This window comes from Megascapheus bottae, chromosome 16, assembly GCF_031878675.1.
Source record: "Megascapheus bottae isolate mThoBot1 chromosome 16, mThoBot2.hap1, whole genome shotgun sequence".
NCBI classification, from domain to species: domain Eukaryota; kingdom Metazoa; phylum Chordata; class Mammalia; order Rodentia; family Geomyidae; genus Megascapheus; species Megascapheus bottae.
In genome coordinates, this window is record NC_143524.1 from 39,817,360 (window position 1) to 39,838,686 (window position 21,327).

At 37.6% G+C, this 21,327-nt stretch overlaps 2 protein-coding genes and 1 pseudogene across 2 annotated transcripts; 1 reads left to right on the forward strand and 2 right to left on the reverse strand.

Moving 5' to 3' along the window:
• Nucleotides 1–7,198: 7,198 nt before the first annotated feature.
• On the forward strand, nucleotides 7,199–8,165 carry LOC150053236 (olfactory receptor 5P76-like). Its single transcript, XM_090349267.1, has one exon. It carries the CDS (start codon nucleotides 7,203–7,205, stop codon nucleotides 8,163–8,165), a length of 963 nt encoding a protein of 320 aa, XP_090205393.1. The 5' UTR covers nucleotides 7,199–7,202.
• A 5,684-nt stretch (nucleotides 8,166–13,849) lies between these two features.
• Nucleotides 13,850–14,782, reverse strand: LOC150053237 (olfactory receptor 5P1-like). Its single transcript, XM_090348986.1, has one exon. The coding sequence runs from the start codon at nucleotides 14,780–14,782 to the stop codon at nucleotides 13,850–13,852; it is 933 nt and encodes a 310-aa protein (XP_090205112.1).
• A 5,072-nt stretch (nucleotides 14,783–19,854) lies between these two features.
• LOC150053238 (olfactory receptor 5P6-like) lies at nucleotides 19,855–20,785 on the reverse strand (annotated as a pseudogene).
• Nucleotides 20,786–21,327: the final 542 nt, after the last annotated feature.

Below are 21,327 nucleotides of genomic sequence, written 5' to 3' on the forward strand. Positions count from 1 at the left end.
TACACTTTCATCCATTCAAACATATTCTGACCTACATTGTTGTGGGTATAGGTAGAAAATAGTTAAAGATGGAATTTAGGATCTAGACAAGACTTGTGGGTCAACCACGCAGCTGAGGAGAGGGGAATGAGTACAAACATGGAAAGAGCAAAACAGAACCAGGTGAATTATTAAACCAGACATCAGCAGCTGAAAGATAAAATATGGATGACTTGATCTGTCAAAAGACAGATCTTAGGAACGGTTTAACATTGAGAAATTTGGTGGGCACCAAAATGTAAGGCAGCTTCCTGTTAAGAGTAAACTGCCCAGTTAATAGAGTTGAGTGAAAAATTCAAAATAAATCCCTTTGAGATATTCAGTTTATTGAAACTTATAGAAAGAGCTGAAGACTGATGGGTCCATGTATCATGTCATTAAGACATGAAAGGTTGGGTGTGAAAGTGAATTGACTCCAGTATTTCTACTATCTTTGTCATATTGCCTACTGCTTTAGTGTGTACTCAGATGCCCCCCAAAATTTCTTAATTTTTTATTGAGGAGAAAGTTCCAAGACAAATGAAAAAAGATAATTACTTATGGATTTCTAGAATCGTTTTATTTTTCTGCAGTTGCCATTTAGTCAAAATAATTGCTTGCTGTCTTGTTTCCATCCCTCAAAAGCATGGTTTTATTTTTACTTGATTTAAAAGTTCCTTTTAATAGAATATACTCTGCTATTTTCTTATAACCCCAATTAGACAGATGAATTATTTGTTTGGAATGTCAAATATTTTTCTGGGAAATCAAGATTTCTTTCCATTTCTATTTTACAAAAAGGGAAAGGGAAGTCCAAAGGACAGTAGAGCATGCAGAGGACCTTTTGGGGAAGATCAGCCAAGACTTAATAGGTTGCTTGGCTCCACAAATCCTTTCTGTACCATCAGTGCAAGGATCATTCTCTCAAAGGAACCAGTAGTAACAGCCCTAGAGGATTTGCCACATTTAATTAAACTCTTCCCTTTCTCCTGCCAAGCACACAAACACCCCCACCTTTATTCTCACTGCATGCATGGAATTACATCCCTGGATCAGTAGGGGCATTTAATGGTCCATATGGCTGCATATTTGATCTCCAACTGCCTGTATATTTAAATGGAAAAAAATACTCTATGGATTCTTGTTTGGAATTGAACACCAATTATTCACCTTCTGAAAGGTAAGTGCAAGATTCATGGATATTGTTAAGCTGAACTTTCATTTGATGAAGAAGTTGTAACAGAATAACTAGTTTGACTATATATCTATATCTAGATCTCAGTTTTTGATATGTTAGAAAATGTGCCTTCATCAAGTCATGCTCTGTGAAATGGTCATTCTGACACCTATAGACCATTTTGTTCAGGAGAAACCAGGCAGTGTGTATGGTCTGTGACAGCCATTGATGGGAATGAACAATTGAGGGAATGGAAAGAAAACTGAAAAAAACCCCATATTTAGGGTGGATAAGGTTCACAGTTCCATGCCTTCTAATCACAAGAGACAAATTCACTGACGGAAAGGGAGGTGGAGTGTTTATAGTCCCTGATCCAGATGGAGAAGCATGCATACTAATAGTAGAGAGATCTTGATCTTCAGAGTCTAGTGGAGGGGAATTGAAAGGCAAAAAAAATCAGTGAGTATATTCTGCATATGAATGACATATTTCAGAGCAAGAAAGGCATCAGAAGCCAAACTTCCTTTCTCAATTTGGATTTGTAGTGAAACCCCCTCACCTGCTGAAAGAAAAAGAAAATGTAATTTGTGTTTTTTTCAAAAGTTGAGCAAGGGGCCAGGCTTGCAGCCCCACTGGTAGAGTACTTGCCTAGCATTCATGAAGCTCTGCGTTCAATTTCTTGGTACCACATACATGAAAAAACAGAAGTGGTGCTGAGGCTTAAGTGGTAGAGCGCCAGCCTGGAGAAAACCCAGGGACAGTGCCAGGGTCCTGAGTTCAAACCCCATGACGGGAAATAAATAATGAATAAATGAATAAAAAAAGTTGAGCTGGGTGTTGGTGGCTCAAGTTTGCCAATACTTCATTCTTACTTAATTCTGAATTTAACCCTGATGTATAACAGAATACTTTGACCACTTTACAGATATCATCTCTTCCTATCTCCTACTGTTGTCTAGCAGAACTGACTGGTCTCAGGTCCTTGAGCTTGCAATCTATCACTTGAGCTACACACTTAGCACTTTAAACTTTGTTTTTGAGATAGGTCTTCATGCCACCATCCTGGGTGGCCTTGAAGACTAGCTCCTCCTGTCTTTGCTTGGGGAGTAGGTGGCATTGCTGGCATGTGTGATCAAATCCCAGTTTGGCATTGTTTCTTGTAATCTCAGTACAAAGCAACTGTAGGGCCCATTCTTCCCATTTTATAAGTACAATCAGGGAGATGAAGTCAGATATGCCAGTTTAATACAGTTGGCCATTGGAAGGCTCAGGATGTGCCTGTCTGCATCCTATCTCCCTAATTCTGGAGTATGCAGAGATTCCATACCTTATAATGAAGTCAGAGTCGCTTTTCTGAGCTCAGCGAAATGCAGAGGGCGATGCAAGCAAAAGCTGCTCAATGCTTGGCCTCATTCCTCAAACCAGTGTATGTTAGAGTCAGAAAAAGAGGATTTCTACGAATCTGAAAGACATACGTCAGGTAGTAATGTCAGAGGTCTGCTAAATTAAGGGGATGCTTACTTTAAGAAAAGGCAGAAAGGGGCATGATAGCTATTCTCAAATACTTCAGTGTTTTTATATAGAAAATGGATAGTTTGTGCCATTGAGCACATGTCTAGTAGAACTGACTGGTCTCAGGTCCTTGAGCTTGCAATCTATCACTTGAGCTACACACTTAGCACTTTAAACTTTGTTTTTGAGATAGGTCTTCATGCCACCATCCTGGGTGGCCTTGAAGACTAGTTTGTGCCATGGTGAGCAATTGATAAAAACTAAATCAGATTTTTTAAATTAGAGAAGTAACATCAAATCAGTCAGCTACCTGTGGAGCAGCCACTGGGTATTATTAGTGGGTGAGTGAACTGTGCTCAGTTTTCTTAATCTCTTGGTTTGCCTTGGTTTGGCAGCTTGAACTTGAGGAACTCAAAGCTCTGCAACATAATGTTTCAATATTTGCCCCTTGGACGAGCATCTGGGCCTTCATTGGCAAAATAGGCCTCATGGTTAGGCCTTGCTGCACAATAATGTGAAAGGTTTAGGTACACAGAGGTTCAGGATGTACTTGGAGGACTTTTCCTCTCTCTAGCCTTTTACTATCCCTTACCCTGGGCAGGATTTTTAGAGGTGCAGAACATCTCTGGATTGGGTGCCATCTCCCAGACCTTGAGCTGTTCCATGTTTCAAATTAGCATCAAATACATGGCCAGCGCTCACCCACTACTACCCAGGGTAGTGCAGGGACTTGTCCATGGAGTGATCCCAGAGATGTGCCAGCCCTTTCCTGGTCAGTTGGAGATAAAATTCTTGTGAATTTTTCTGCTCAGGCTAGCTTTGAACTGTGCTCCTCAGATCTCAAGCTTCTGCGTAGTTAGGATTAAAGGTGTGAGCCACTAGTACCTAGATGATTTTATATATATATATATATGTGTGCATTATATTACATGTATATATAGCTATACACTCACTGTGTATTTGATTTTCTGCTGAAAGCTGAGTTCATTTCATGTCTGATATAAGAGTTTGGGTTTCATTAATGAATGTAACATTGATTTTTCACTTAACATTTGAGAAAACTTTTCTCTCTCAATGTCTGCATTGAAGAGTCTCAGTGTAATAGGACTACAGAACAATTTTGTCTGATATACTCTGTTTCTACCATTGGTTTCATGTGAATAAACAGGTATAATCCACGTCACCAAGATTCCTTGGAGACCATACTGTAAGAAATACTCAAGTCTTTCAGCACTCTCTAAACTTGGAACTCTTCTTTTAAAAAAGTAGGTTAGAGTAGATTTAGGAGGAATTAACATTTTGAAAACTGAAATGAAATATCTAAAGAGTAAAGATGTGCAAGCCTTTCCAGAAAGATATTGTTTATGTAATGAAGTGCTTAAAAATTAAAAAAAACAATGTATTCACTGCTAATAATGAGAGTTCAAGTTCATCCATTTAGGGTATGTATATTTATTATTTGTTTGAAAGTTAGCTGAATTACCCAGGATTGAAGTGTAGATAGTCAATTATTGAATCATCAGTTTGGTAAAAGAACTAGAGTAGATGGAAGTATAATGATGGTGATGATGATGATGATGATGATGATGATGATGATGATAACAATAACTAAAGGCATTACTGGGGTTTGAACTCAGGGCCTTGTGCTCATTCAGCTGGCAGTGTACCAGTAGAGTCATGCCCCAGCCATCAAAATGCTTTTTATTCAAGGCAAATGATAGGCAAAGCTTGGAATACCCACTCTGAAAATCTGGAGAGGACAACCTGGCACAGGGATTCTTATCAACTTTTTAGCATGAAGTTTATGCAGCTACATATTGCATCAAAAGTATCATCACAGACTTCTGCTCATTGGTAAGGAAATGGAAAGACTTGGAAAAAATCATATTAAGTGAAGTAAGCCAGATACAAAGATGTATACTAATTATTACAAATGATGAAAACCATTGAGCGTAAGACTCTTCTAGCAGAGGATCACAATACCTCTAATGCTATGTACATATGGTCATACAGGGTGAGACTAAATGAAATGAAGTTTAAGATATGGAAACAATCTTTGTGACTGTTGTTCTTAATGTACTATATGAAGTTATTTTTTTTCTTTTTTCCACTTACTGTTAATTTCATGTGGTTACTGTATCTGACTTTGTTACCTGGTATATTATATATACACTTATTTGTTTATTTGAAATAGAGAAGGGAAGGGGGAAAGATGATTGGGAAGGAGTGGGGAGAGGAAAAAGGGGACAAAAACATGAGAAGGGATATCAAAGTTCAAGAAGTATTATACTCAATACCTGATGAATATAACTGTAACCCTTCTATACATTATCTCGACAATAAAAATAACATTATAGGGGCCGGGAGTTTGGCCTGATGGTGGAGTGCTTGCCTAGCATGCATGAAGACCTGGGTTCAATTCCTCGGTACCAGGTACATAGAAAAAAGCCAGAAGTGGTGCTGAAGCTCAAGTGGTAGAGCTCTAGCCTTGAGAAAGCCCAGGCAGTCCTCAGGCCCTGAGTTCAAGCCCCAGGACTGGAAAAAAAAAAGAGTATACATGGTGGTTTAAGGAGGACCCAAAATAATGCTACAAGAAAAATGGTACAGAACATTTAATAAGTTATGAGAGAAATGATCCACCAAGTATCCTTAGAATGCTTAAATATTTTGTACTAATTAATATCATAGAGTTTATTGTATTTATTTATTTTTTCAGCCAAGTAGAATGCTTTGATATAAAATATATTAAAATGGTTGAAAGCATAATATCTATAAATAGCCATATACATATACATACATATAGTACACATACATTGTACATATTACATATGTATATGTTTCTATGTGTATATGTGTGTTTATATATGTGTATAGATATACAATTCCTATCTACATAAGACCATGAATGTAACATACAATAACCTTTAGAGTATATGCACATATTATTCCAAGATTATCAACATAGAAAAATTGCAAAATTCACAGAGTTCAATTAATCTAAAATGATTTAAAATTGCATATATGTACAATAGACGTCAGCAACAACAACTGCAAGCCACATTGAATAAGGTACACTATTGTCAAGAACTTAATTCTTTATACATTAATATTGCTCATTAAACTATAAATTACCTGTCTTAAACTGCAATTTAAACTGTGGTTTTTAAACTGCAGGTGTTTGTTTCATCTTCCTTATAATAACACCTAACTTCTACTAAAGATATGTTGCTTTTCAATAAATGTAATTTTTTTTACTTCAGCTCACCATTTATTTAAGCACATTATGATCCCTTTCAACTTGGAAGGGTGAGTGTAACTTTTTTTTCTTTATTCTTTGTGGGCACCATTGCTCTTTTGCAAGGCATATTTTCCCAAAATTAAGGGTAAGGAAACACTCAGCAAATCATTTAATCATTCAAGTAAAACTGACAGTAATAAAGGAACCACTGAAGGCCTCTGCACCATTTGATCTATATGATGTATGAGCTGAAAATTTGAGTATTTGGATGGAAATACCTTTTGACTGGTTTACTAATCATGCTTGGTCAAAATGCATGTTGCTGGACACTGGTGGCTCATGCTTATAATCCTATCTACTCAGCAAAGCTAAGATCTGAAGCCTGTGGTTCAAAGCCAGCCCAAGTCGAAAAATTTGTAAGATTCTTATCTCTAATTAATTGGCAAAAAGCTGGAAATGAAGGTGCGACTCAAGTACAGAGGGCTAGCCTTGGATAAAAAAGACAAGCGAGAGCTGGAGCCTCTGAGTCCAAGCTTTGCTACACACACACACACACACACACACACACACACACACACACCTGATTATAACAAATCTGTGAAAATATATATATACAACATTACATACTCTACAATATTTTCTTGAAAAGAATTCTTCATTTCCTTTTTTTCCCCAATATTTTTTGCCAGTCCTGGGCTTAAACTCAGGGCCTGGGCACTGTCTTTGGGCTTTTTTTTTTAAGGTTAGTGCTCTACAACTTGAGACACAGCACCACTTTTGGCTTTTTTCTGTGTATGTGGTACTGAAGACTAGAACCCAGGAGTTCCTGCCTGCGAGGCAGGTACTTTACCACTAGGCAACACTCCCAGCCCAGTTACTCTTTTTTTTATTATTATTATAGAAATATCTATAATCTGATTACTTGGATTTGAAGAAATACACACATTATATGAAGCGGTTTTAGGTGTTTTATGAAAATTATAGCTTGATTAATTTTTGAATGTAAATATTTGACTATTTTATTTATTTTTTCATATATTTTTATTGTAATTAATAGAAGGGTTACATTATATTTGTCAGATAGAAGGTGCATTAATTCACATACATCGATACCCTTTCTCATTTGACTGTATTTTAATGTCTTTTTTTGCAATACTTCCTATAGGCTCAAGAAAATGAAATATGGTGATTAAAAAAAATCACTTCATGTGCTCTTTTATCCTAGATTTGTCCTGGCAGTAGCAACTCTATGGTCTGATGGATTCCCTGGGGGATGGGAACCACACTGCAGTGACAGAGTTCATTCTGTTGGGTTTAACTCATGATCCAGTCCTTCGAGTCTTCCTCTTCATCATCATCCTCTGCATCTACCTGGTGACCATATCTGGAAATCTCTGCACAATCCTGCTCATCAGAGTCTCCACTCAGCTCCACCACCCCATGTACTTTTTCCTCAGCCATTTAGCTTTTTCTGACATAATTTTTTCATGTTCGGTCACACCCAATATGTTGATTAACTTCCTAGTGGAGAAAAATATGATCTCCTATCTTGGATGTGCCATCCAGTTGGGTACGGTCATTTTCTTTGGGACGGTAGAATGTTTTCTTCTGGCTTCCATGGCCTATGATCGCTTTGTGGCCATCTGTGATCCACTGCTGTATTCAACCAAAATGTCCACAAGAGTCTGTGTGCAGTTACTTGTGGTAACATACCTAGGGGGATTTCTGAATTCTTCCTCTTTTACCTTTTCCTTCTTTTCTTTACTCTTCTGTGGGCCAAATGGAGTCAATCACTTTTTCTGTGATTTTGCTCCTTTAGTGGAGCTCTCCTGTTCTGATGTCAGTGTCCCTGCCGTGGTTCCCTCATTTACTTCTGGCTCCATCCTTGCGTTCACAGTGATTGTGATAGCCGTGTCCTACAGCTACATCCTCATCACCATCCTGAAGATGAGCTCCACTGAGGGCCGCCACAAGGCCTTCTCCACCTGCACCTCCCACCTCACCGCCGTCACTCTGTATTATGGGACAGTCACATTCATCTACGTGCTGCCCAAATCCAGCTACTCCACTGACCAGAACAAGCTGATATCTGTGTTCTACATGGTGGTGATCCCCATGTTGAACCCCCTCATCTACAGCCTCAGGAATAATGAGGTTAAGGGAGCTCTAAAGAGAGAACTTGGGAGGAAAACACTTTTGTGGAGTAATAATAACCCATAGATATAAGAATAAAAGGACATTGAGTGTCAGTGGTTGAAATATATTTGTTGATAAATAATTGGCTAGTGTGGAACTAACAACTAAAGAATTTCCATTTTAGAACACAGATAGCCCAAGAGGTTTAAAGTTACTTGAAATGGAAATGAAACTTGTAATTATCAGCTTAGGTTGATTGATATAAAACAAAATGTGTTATGTTTTTTTATTAAAGAATTTATTAACATTTTTATGTCATATTTCAAATGATGTGTTTGGAGTTCTGTAATTGCTAAGTATCAAATGGAGTACAGAATTATACATCCTAAAAGATTAAAGTATAGAAGACCTATAGAAAACCTCTCTCAATATTTTAATAGAAATATACTACTGCTGTATGTCCTTTTTTTACAAATAAAATATTAATTTAGAAAAAAAATTTAAAAAAACAAAAAACAAAATCTGCCGAAAATATAAAATCTTTTTCATGTATTCTCAAATACTCTGTGCCATATGCTCACATTATCGAACCCTGCTATTGCTTGACTCTTGTGTCCTGAAAGGCTCATGTGGGAATTGCTTTGTCCTTACTGTGATGCTGCTGACAGGCTATGGGAATTAGATAGGTGGAGCCTGGTGGGGAGCTCCAGTTCATTGAAGGCCAGGCCTCAAAGAGACAGTGTCACACCAGCTTTGTCCCTTTCACTTAATAGGTAAGAGGGGAGTGCTTTTGTCCTTCCCACAAATTCATGCCAGGGTGGGTCCTGTAGAGTCAAGTAACAGAAAAAAACTGAACTTGGAAAAAAAACACTGAAACCAATTTATAAAATGAACCCAGTCTTTTTTCATGATAAGTCCATTATTTCAGTTATTTGTGTCAGTAATAGAAAGTTGACTAATCCATATGTTAATAGAACCTGTCTCCATTTCAACATCAACTTTTCAGGAGATAAGTGAGACAAGCACAGGTCATAAGGAAAATGGCAGTATATCAGTGATTAAGATGTCTGGAGATTTGGGGTTTGTGTGTCAATCCTTTCTGGATGGCATTTCTGGTCTTATTGCAGCCCGTAATGGAGTCCTCAGAGAAGACAATTGGAGCCATCCCTGGTAACACTGTGGATTCTTTTTTGTCAGGTCAGGACTGGTGAGGTGCTCTGACAGATTAAGCGGGGTTCTGAGCTGCTAAAAGTCTCAGTGCAACAAAAACAATTTGTAATGTCTAATACAATGGCCTAGTTTTGGAGAGAATATGAAAATCAAAAGTTAGAATGACTTTGTGAACAAACACACATCCTGCCTAGGATGCATTGCTCATGCATTTGATCTCTCTCTCCCTTGGAATGGTGACTATTTCTGGAGAGATGTAACCTAACTTCTTCCTATGCTGCAAGTTATCTTACTAAGTTTCCTTTTATATTCAATATTAGCACTTATCTCTCTGAGTTTCCATTTATCTCTCCTCATTGGTTTTTCCAAAGCAAATTCTATGTTTCTACCAGTAGGACTGAGGACATTCAGTTTTTCATTCATTCTCTTATTCTTCATTTTTTTCAAAAACATTGAAATTTCAGCACCTTGGAGTCTGAAGCAGAAGGAACAAGAGCTCCAGGCCAACCAGGGCAAAGTTAAGAAGTCCCTTTATCCAAAAACAAAATAGAAAAAGACTAGAGTTGTGCCTCCTATGGTAAAGCACTGTATGCAGGACCTGGATTTGATCTCCAGTGCTATTAAAATAAATTCCACTTTAAAGTAACTTAAGCAGAGATGAAGATGGAACAAACTTGGGATGTCAGTTTGGTGTTCCTTTGGGATGAGCAGTTTGACTGAAAACATGGGATGCCTATTTCTGGGATCAACTGGAACTGTGTCTTGAAGAGAATCACTGCCATAGAGTTCTAGGGAATCGTAAACCTTGACCTTATTTGCTTAAGAGATAGTAAGAACAAGGCAAAAGAGTAGTGCATGTGGTATTACAATACCAGACTTCAAACTCTACCATAGAGCTATAATAACAAAAACAGCATGGTATTAGCACAAAAATAGATCAGAAGATCAATGGAACAGAACAGAAAATTCAGAAATAAAACTACTTGCCTATACTAAACTTATATTTGACAAAGGAGCCAGACATATACAGTGAAATAAACACAGCCTCTTCAATTAGTGGTGCTGACAAAACTGGGCAACATGCAAAAAACTAAAAATTGACCCCAGCCTGTCACCATGCACAAGCATTAACTCAAAATGGATCAAAGACCTCAACACCAGACCTGAAACTCTGAAACTGCTACATGACAGTATAAGAGAAACATTGGAACTCATAGGCACAGGCAAAAACTTCATGAACAGAGTCCCAGACTCACAGCAGATTGGAGAGAGGCTTGACAAATGGGACTACCTAAAAATGAAAAGTTTGTGCACAAAGGCATAGCTACTAAAGTAGAAAGACAGCCAACCAACTGGGAAAAGATATTTACCGATAATACATCAGACAAATGTTTAATATCCAATATCTACAGGGAACTCAAAACCCAACAAATGAATCACTAAATGGGCAAGGGGACTAAAGAGAGACTTATCAGAGGAAGAGGTAAAAATGGCAAAGAAACTTATGAGAAAATGCTAATCATCCATGGTCATAAAGGAAATGCAAATAAAAACAACCTAAGATACCACCTTACCCCAGTCAGAATGGCCAATATTCTGAACTCAGACAACAAATGCTGGTGGGGATGTGGAGAAAGAAGAACCCTACTGCACTGCTGGTGGAAATGTAAACTAGTACAAAAACTCTGGAAAGCAGTGTGGAGGTTCCTGAAAAAACTAAAAATAGACTTTCCCTATGACACAGCCATACTACTTCTGGGCATCTACACTGAGCTTCATAACCCAGGGTCTGATAAGGACACCTGCACAGTCCTGTTCATCTCTGCACTATTTGCAATAGTCAAGTAATGGAAACAACCCAGATGCCACACCACTACAGATGAATGGATACAAAAGATGTCACACACACACACACACACACACACACACACACACACACACACACACACAGTAGAATTCTACATAGATACCAGATAAGAAAAAATAATGGCATTTGCTGGGAAGTGGATGAAACTAGAGCAAATCATGTTGAGTAAGATAAACCAAGTCCAAAGGAATAAAAAGCACATGGTCTCCTTGATATGTGGATAATAGATCCAAACAGTATAAGAGCAATGACTCAATACTCAGGTACTGTACTTGTCGATATAAATATAACTATATAGACATATAAATCTATGACTAGATATATATTCTACAGACATATCATTATATAGTTCGATATGTATCTATGACATACAAAGTCTCAGCTTAATTTTAATTTTGTTCTTAAATTTATGTGCCAGTGATTGTGTATAGAGATTCCATTCTTGAATACTTGTTTGTTAAACTTGACAGTTGAAAAATGATGTCAAAAATAAGTGCTAAAAATATTTTAATAAAAAATGCTAAAAAAAAAAGAAATAGTAAAAACAAGTGGTATCTCAGGGTGTATGTAGTAGGCAACAATTAGCCAAAAGAACATAGGGCACAAAACTGAGAACACGTATCGACAATAAATAATGGAAACAAAACTAATAAGATTAATAGAGATTACAACATAACTTTGAGATGTCGAAACCTTACTTGAAATGGGCATCATCACAGAAGGCAAAACAAATATGATGAAATAGTATGCAGGACAGTCACACAGTACTTCATAACCAAACTGTTCACTGTGCCACCAGAATTACATCCGATATTTCTCTTTGATGTTCATAATCCCCAGGGATTTTTAGACAGGGTTGCAAGTGACAGCACAGTAGAACAGTGACCTAGCTTTGGATGTCTACGACCCTCACTGAAATTAACATATTGTGCCATAATGTCAGTTAAAATTCCAGGGCCCCTGCAATATTTATTTACATATAGAAATATAAAATGCATTTGGAGAAAAATATAGCAAGGAAAATATATCTTGTGTACTGTAAAACCAGTAAGTAGGTCATTGTTGTTTTTTTTAATTTCCACAGGAAAAAAATTTAATTATACTCTACTTTTCAGTTTCACTTGACAGTGATATAATAATTTGTGAAATTATTGTAGCCACTCTGAAAAATACTTTAATTGCAACAGTAAAATTTTTATGTTGAAAATGAACTGTAGAACTTGTGGGTGGAAACAAGGGACAAGCTAGAAGAGAGTGAAGGAAGCGTGACAGTCTCCAAAAAGAAGTGTACTCCTCATCTAACTTATGTAACTGTAACCACTCTGTACAGCACCTTTTTAATAGTAATAATGTTCTTTTAAACTTTCAAAGAAATATAGTATATGATATATATTTTCAATTTTGTTAAGACACTTTAACTACCTCCAAGCCTTCATATCTCTCAATCCATTATTAGAGGAAGGAAGAGTCCATACTAAAACTTCCATTCAGATGTGATTCTATCCCTTCCATTTAGTTGTCTCAGCATTTGCTTTGGAGTTCCTGTTTTTCAGGAAATCCTTACTCTTCAAATCTTTTTTCTTTTTTCTTTAGTGACACCTATGATGATATTCATAAGGCTTTCCCCCACCCCTACAAGTTCTAGTTTTCCTATAGATGTGCATCTGTGGAGCTAGAGTTTTTGTAAAGACAAAATTGCAATGCTTAAAACTTTAAGGACCTCCTCAGTCTCTAAAATAAGAAAGTTTACATTACTTTCAATGATATGTTTTAATATGTATTTAAGCATGGTAGAATTCTAGCCAAATCCTGTGACTCTGTTGTCAAGATCAGATTTCCTAAATGAAGGGAATCAGTCCAGTGTTCCCAGCCTTAGCCTTGCTCCAGTGTCTGCACAAGCGAGACCATCTCAGCAGGAAGTTGTCCGGTGCTTGGAGGAAAATGCTGCCCAGCCTGACACCACGCAAAAAATCCTCTACAGAATCCTCATGCTAACATTACAAGACCGGGGCTAATGGGATAGTGCACATTAAATGCACATAGCACGAAATAGAGAATTGACAGAATACTTCCCTGAACAAATGATTTTGCCTAATAACCAGAATTTTGATCTGTGAATGGAACAGGATTTATGAAACCCCAATCATAGTAGAATTGTGAAAATTAAACACAGCATCATAGCAGTTTTAGACCTACACTCTGATTTCAAATTTTAATTTCATATCCAATGATCTTCAGGAACATGGGATTATTCACTTATTTGATCTTCCAGGAGCATTTCTTGGCAAAAGAAAAATAATGGCACCCAAATAAGACTCGAAAGCATGAACAGTAATTTCCATGAGCAATAGACACATATGATGCAATCGGGACTGAGTCTGGTGTAACTGCAAGACAAAATTACTGTTTGCTAAATAAATAAGAGAATAAACAAGTTCTTGGTATCCACAGAAGTTCCATAATAGTAATAATTATCATAGTGATTTTATTGATTTCAAGATGTCTTACAATTGATATATAAGTGTATAAAGTTAAGAGAACACAGAAATATGACTTAAATCAATCACTCTGCTAAGCTGCAAATGGTATCAATGAAATGTAACATCAATAAATTTCTCTCAGTCTCTGTCTCTGTCTGTCTGTCTGTCTGTCTGTCTGTCTCTCTCTCTCTCTCTCTCACACACACATACACACACACACTCACTCACGTGTTAAATTCAAACAGCAGAGGCTAAGAATACCTTCTGACAGTCATCTTCCTCAGGGCCTCCTTCACATCTCTGTTCCTCAGACTGTAGATGAGGGGGTTCAACATGGGGATCACCACCGTGTAGAACAGAGACACCACCCTGTTCTGCCTGGTGGAGTAGCTGGACTTGGGCAGCACGTAGATGAATGTGATGGTCCCATAGTAGAGAGTGACAGCAGTGAGGTGGGAGGTGCAGGTGGAGAAGGCCTTGTGGCGCCCTTCGGTGGAGCGCATCTTCAGCACTGTGGTGAGGATGGAGATGTAAGACAGGGCAATGACACACACTGTGAGCGCAATGATGGAGCCAGAAGAGATGGAGGGAATAGTCTCAACAACAGAGACATCTGAGCAGGAAAGCTTCAACAGAGGAGAAAAGTCACAGAAAAAGTGGTCTATACGATTGGGTCCACAGAAGGACAGACTCAGCAAACAACTACCAAATGTACCAGAATTCACACAACCGCCCAGATAAGAAACCCCCACCAACAGAAGGCAAACTCTGGGGGACATGTGGCTGGAGTAGAGCAGGGGTGAACAGATGGCCACGTAGCGGTCATAGGCCATGGCAGCCAGCAGAAAGCACTCAGCTGTCCCAAACATCACGACAGAACAGAATTGAGCTTCACAGCCAGCCACAGGGAGGGCTGTTCCATGTCCAAAGAAGCCTACAAGCATTATGGGTGTGACTGTGGTGGAATATCCAATGTCCACAAAAGCTAGATGGCTCAGGAAAAGGTACATGGGGGTGTGGAGCTGGGAACAGCTTCTTATTAAAGTGATTATGCTCATATTGCCTAGTAGAGTGACAACATACACCCCTAGAAATATCACAAAGAAGATGACACAAAGTGTAGGATCTTCTGTTAAGCCCAGAAGGATGAACTCTTTCACAGTGGTGTGGTTTCCAGCATCCATCTGGGATCTGAAGTTATTCCTGTGGAACAAAATTAGAAGTTCGTTCGGTTAATATTTTCATTCTGTATATGCATCCTGTTCTCTCTTTCACAGACTCATTACTAGCATGTCTTACTCTGCTCCCTTCCTCTGCATAAAAGGAAAATGAGTGATCCTCACTCTCTTAATCATCTATTTGGGGTCTCATCATTCCCCATGATCTTTGAGAATCCCACAAACACCTCACACCCAGGTGGAGCCTGTCCCAGATACATCCTTCCTCTAACTTCTTTGTCTTTACATCTGAAAAACACCAAATCCATCTGTTCTTTTATAGCTACAATTTGAGCTCCTTTGAACTTATCTTCCCATTATCTAACAAATTCCTATTGACTTTGTCCACAACTTAGTTTTTTTATTTTTACCTCCTCATTGTCTCTCTTTGATATCTGACTTGTAACTCTATTTACTTCTTTGCCTTTTACCATCATCAGTTTCCTGTTATCGTTTATGAATAATATTTCAACAGAGGAGATATTTTGCAATGAAAAAGCACTCATCTTTTGCTATTAAAAAGCAGATGAGCAATTCAGTTCATTTTATTCTTTCAATATCTCCTCATGTATTTTTGCTCTGTCTCACCAGCCCAGAGGACAGAAAACTTTATGACATAGTGCTTCAGGGGACTTTGCTGTGTCATAGGATGCTTCTATCCCCCCCTCACCCTAATCCAATTTTGCTGAACTACTTACAGTCGTGCCATGTATTCTATTTCCTCAGCATTTTTCAACATTGAAAAGGCTATGACATCCTACCATAAATACTAAGCATTACTTTTTACCCTTCATGATTATTTTTGCTCTATATACTTCTCCAACTCTTAAGGGTGAATCCGATCATGTTTCCTTATTTTGTAGATGCAACCTTTTGCATTGTCTTAATTGGCTTATGGTTATTTAATTATAGACTTAGGACTGTGAGAATTTTCCAGCCTAACTGTGTGGCTGTTTCTTCTTTTGACCTTTTGCATAACATGGCCTTAGCTATTCAAGCCAAACAGCAGTTTTGGCTGCTAAAACTAACGAACACTGCCTGGGTTTTCTTGTGCAAATTGGTGTGTTGGTACTAGTATAACCAGTGCATGTAGACTTTCTTACTGTGTACATGGCTTCCAAAGGGATCGAGAGCAAAAATTAGTGAAAAGCGATTCTTTCATTTTTTAGTTTCTCCTTGAACAAATGAAAGTTCATCTTACCTTTCAGTACCAGTACCATTGATGCTGAATTTGAAATAGGACTTTATAGAGCTTGTCCAATTTTTTATAGGTCATAGGGACTGAGAACTCAACAATATGAACCAGCGCTAGCCCCATTGCCAGAAATGTAGTTGACTTTATGCCGTGTTGTTGACTTCATGCCATGAGTAGGATGGCTGTGTTTGTGTACAGAGGGTGAAAGAAAAGGGGCTTCTAAGCAAACATAACGAATCCTCTAAGGCTACTGCTGCTTGTCCCTTTGAGAGAAAGTTTCTTTCTTGTATTGTTTTTCACCACAATGATTGATGGAACCAGGTGCGTCATTAAGTTCTGGCTAGCCCTCCCTCATGGGACCTGAAAATACCCTGATTACCCTTGGACTTCTCTTTCCATTATTTTTATTAAAAGGAAAGACTTTCTTGCTTTCCAGAAGCTGTTTTGACATTCAGAACAAATCACTTAGTTCAGCTGAAGTTAAAGTCATGATTTCTGAATTCTCTCTTCTTAAAACAACCTTTGAGTCAAACCACAAGTTTCAAAGCCTTGATGTTTTTGCACAAATCTTGAGTTTACATTTATTTAAACACCCCACATGTTCCAAAAAAGAAAATACTTTTTTTATCACAGTAGTTTAGTGGTGGGTTTTCAAATTATGTTTTGCCAAAACCAAACTTTGCTTTTATTTTCCATTTCTCATGGTTTTTCATCTCATATATTTTAGGTTAAGCTTAATAACCTGTACAAATGACAATGTCCTTATTTTTATCACAGTTTTAGTGGGTAGATTATTCAATACTTTGTTAAGTTGAATTTGAGTGATATCACTTCTTCTAGTCTATGAATATGGTGCATTACATTTCATGTATCTATATTTGCTTGTTTATTTTTTTTACTTTTATTAATGGGTTCTGTAACTCATTAATAAGCATCTTCCATGACTTTTCAGCAATCTATTGCTAAATATTTGGGTAAAATTTTCCATATTGTACATTGATGTTCTTCTTTTCAGTGTTCAGTCCTTTGCTCTGAAATTCTTCTTAAAAATCTTACATAGCCCAGGAGTTTGGCCTAGAGGTAGAGTACTTGCCTAGCATGTACTAAAGACCCAGGTTTGGGTCCTCTGTTCCACATACATAGAAAAAAAGGGTGGAAATGGTGCTGTGATTCAAGTGGTAGAGCTCTAGCCTTGAGGAAAGCCCACGGACAGTGCACAGGCCCTGAGTTCAAGCACCAGGACTGGCAAAAAATCTTACATAGAATTTTTCATAATTAATCTTACAGTCCCACCAATAGCAGCATAATCTGTAGTTATGTTGCCTTTGCCATTCCCTATATTGAAGATTTGTACTTTCCTTTTCAGTTTTGCATAGGCAAAAAAAAAAAAACCTAAGAAAAGATGAAGTGCCTCAGTGGCTTATGCCTGTAGTCCTAGCTACACAGGCAGTGGAGATCTGATTTTTCAGCCAGAGCAGGAGAGTTCTGAGACTCTTAACAACCCCTGTTTTCCCAAAAAACTGGAAGTATAGCTTAAGTAGTAGTGGTAGCCTTGAACAAAAAAGCCCAGGGACATGGCCCAAGCTCTGAGTGCAAGCCCCAGAACTAGAATCCCAAAGAAATAAAGAACTTCCCACTCTATTTTTCTTCATTGTGTATTTTTTATTTAAGCAATACCTGGATATTATTTTTATAATTTGTTTGCTACTACACACTAGGTTTTATATTATATTGCTTGTCTACCTTATGGAAGTGAATATACATCCTACTAACTCTTAGAAGTTTTCAGGATGTGAATTTCAGTTTACATATTTCCTTATTTTATACATATATACGTAGTCAACATTATATATTTTATAAGTAAAATTATGTATTTTACAAATTTTTCTTCTCATATATTTGTTTCCTATTCTTTTCTGAATTCATTGATTCATGGATTATTTATTGGTGTATGAATTGATTTGCCAATAAACAGTTTCTTGGTTACCTTTTGGTTTCCAATGTTGAACTTTATCGCACTGTATTTAGACATCACATCTTACTGAATTGAAAACTATTAAAATAAATTTATATTCATACATATTCCCATTTAAAGTTAATTTTAAAATGTATCCTTTTAAATTTATTTTTGTAATTGTTTACTGAGGTATAAGTATTTTTATTCTAGATATGCTGAGAACTAGAAGATGCTTGCCCTATTTACCAACCAGAAATGAAGGAGGCAGTCTGTCTTACTAAATAAATAGCACTGGCCACGCTGACGAGACTGAGTATTCCCTAAATTCAGGCTAGATGAGACACGCTGGAAGTCATTAAAGGGAGAAACATACATCTGGGATAGACTAGACTCTACCAATAAAGACTATGTGGCCTTAAAGGTCTAGAAAGAATAGTATTACATGTCTGTAATCCCAGCATTTGGAAGGGTCAGATAGGAAGGTTGTGAGTTCAAGGCCAATCTACAGGACAAGTAAGACCTTGTCTCAAATACACACACACACACACACACACACACACACACACACACACACACACTCTTAACAATTCTGCTAATCTATGTAATATTCCACTTTTTTTCAATTTTCCTTTCAATTTTTGTCTTAGATTCTAATAATGCCTAAGTTCTCTTTTCCTTTTAATTTTCCATTAAAAAATGGAGTTTTAAATGTAAAATATACCTAAATAGGAAGAACAATATATGAAGTTTTATGCCATATATTTCTCTAACTGGTGTTGATATGTGTAATTCTAAACAAACATTGCAGGGGGGCTCTAGAATTTTAACTGACATTGTGATTTTATATATTTATGTATATATGTATATTAGGAGGTAGGTCTGTTCATGAAGTCATTTTAAATATATTTTCATATTCTCTCAAAAGCTAGGCTATCTTGTTAGAATCGCTATGTGTTTTTGTTGCACTGGGACCTTTAGCAGCTCAGAACCCTCCTTAATCCATCAGAGCACCTCACCAGTCCCTACCTGACAAAAAAGAATCCACAGCTTTACCAGGGATGGCTCCAATTGTCTTCTCTGGAGACTCAATTACAGGCTGCAACAAGAGACCAGAAATGCCATCCAGAAAGGATGGACACACAAACCGCAAATCTCCAGCTGTACATCACTTGTACATTGCCATTTTCCTTATGAACTGAATCATACCTGTGCTTGTCTCACTTATCTCCAGAAAAGTTGATGTTGAAATGGAGAAAGGTTCTATTAACATATGGGTTAGTCAAATTTCTGTTACTGACACAACTGAAGTAATCAACTTGTCATGAAAAAAGACTTTTTGTTGTTGTTCTTGCTTACAAATCAGTTTTGGTGTCCAAGTTCAGTTTTTTCTGTTACTTGACTCTACAGGACCCACCCTGGCATGAATTTGTGGGAAGGACAAAAGCACTTCCCCTTACCTATTAAGTGAAAGGGACAAAGCTGGTGTGACACTGTCTCTTTGAGGCCTGGCCACCAGGCTCCACCTATCTAATTCCCATAGTCTGTCAGCAGCATCATACTAAGGACAAAGCAATTATCACATGAGCTTTACAGGACACAAGAGTCAAGCAATAGCAGGGTTCAATAATGTGAGCATTTGGCACAGAACATTAGAGAAAACATGAAAAAAGGCTTTATATTTTCAGCAGGTTTTGTTTTTTTATCAAAGTTCATAATTACAAGTTTCATTTCCATTACAAGTAGGTTTAAACCTCTTGAGCTATTTGTGTTTTAAAATAGAAATTCTTTAGTTGTTAGAAAGTTCCACACTAATAAATTATTTATCAACAAATGTATTTCAACCACTGACACTCAATGTCCTTTTAATCTTGTATCTAAGGGTTATTATTACTCCACAAAAGTTTTCCTCCCAAGTTCTCTCTTCAGAGCCCCCTTAATCTCATTATTCCTGAGGCTGTAGATGAGGGGGTTCAACATGGGGATCACCACCATGTAGAACACAGATATCACCTTGTTCTGGTCAGTGGAGTAGCTGGATTTGGGCAGCACATAGATGAATGTGATGGTTCCATAGAACAGAGTGACAGCAGTGAGGTGGGAGGTGCAGGTGGAGAAGGCCTTGTGGCGGCCCTCGGTGGAACGCATCTTCAGGATGGTGATGAGGATGTAGATGTAGGACACGGCTATCACAATCACTGTGAACACAAGGACGGAGCCCATGGCAGAGACACTGACATCAGAACAGGAGAGCTCAAGTAAAGGAGCAAAACCACAGAAAAAGTGATTAACTTTATTTGGCCCACAGAAGAGTAAAGCAAAGAAGCAAAAAGGTAAAAGAGGACAAATTCAGAAGTCCCCGTAGATATGTTACCCCAAGAAACTGCACACAGACTTGTGTGGACATTTTGGTTGAACACAGCAGTGGGTCACAGATGGCCACAAAGCGATCGTAGGCCATGGCAGCCAGAAGGAAGCATTCAACTGCCCCAAAGAAAACTACTGTATCCAGCTGGATGGCACATCCATGATAGGAGATCATATTTTTCTCCACTAGGAAGTTAATCAACATATTGGGTGTGACCGAACATGAAAAAATTATGTCAGAAAAAGCTAAATGGCTGAGGAAAAAGTACATGGGGTGGTGGAGCTGAGTGGAGACTCTGATGAGCAGGATTGTGCAGAGATTTCCAGATATGGTCACCAGGTAGATGCAGAGGATGATGATGAAGAGGAAGACTCGAGGGACTGGATCATGAGTTAAGCCCACCAGAATGAACTCTGTCACTACAGTGTGGTTCCCATCCCCCAGGGAGTCCATCAGACCATGGAGCTGCTGCCAGATAAGAGTACAATGGTGCCCACAAAGCACAAAGAAAGAAAAAGTTACACCAGGACTCCCCAGTTGAAAGAGATCATAATGTGCTTAAATATATGATGAACTAAAACTTTTATATTTATTAAAAGGGAACATATCTTTAGTAGAAGGTAGGTGTTATAATAAGGAAGATAAAGCAAGCACGTACAGTTTAAAGACCAAATATATAATTCTTATGAGGAGGATTACTGTATTTGTAATTAATTTCATGACAATAGTAAAAGTTACTCAGTGTGGCTTGTAGTTATGTTTGCTAATTTTACATCTATATTTTTTACATATATGCAAGCTTGAGTAATTTTATAGCCCTTGGCTTGAGTGGTAAAGTGACAGCTTAATGAGCAAAAGGCCCTTAGTTCAACTTAGTACTGTGTTAAAAAATCAATAGTAAATTTATTATTTCTGTTTTAAAGCATTTCACTGCATAAACAATGTATTTATACAAAGGATTACATATCTTTATTTTTTAGAATTGTCATTTAAAG

Coding starts and splice junctions, on each gene's coding strand:
- LOC150053236 (XM_090349267.1), top strand. CDS start 7,203: ATGGATTCCCTGGGGGATGGGAACCACACTGCAGTGACAGAGTTCATT.
- LOC150053237 (XM_090348986.1), bottom strand. CDS start 14,782: ATGGATGCTGGAAACCACACCACTGTGAAAGAGTTCATCCTTCTGGGC.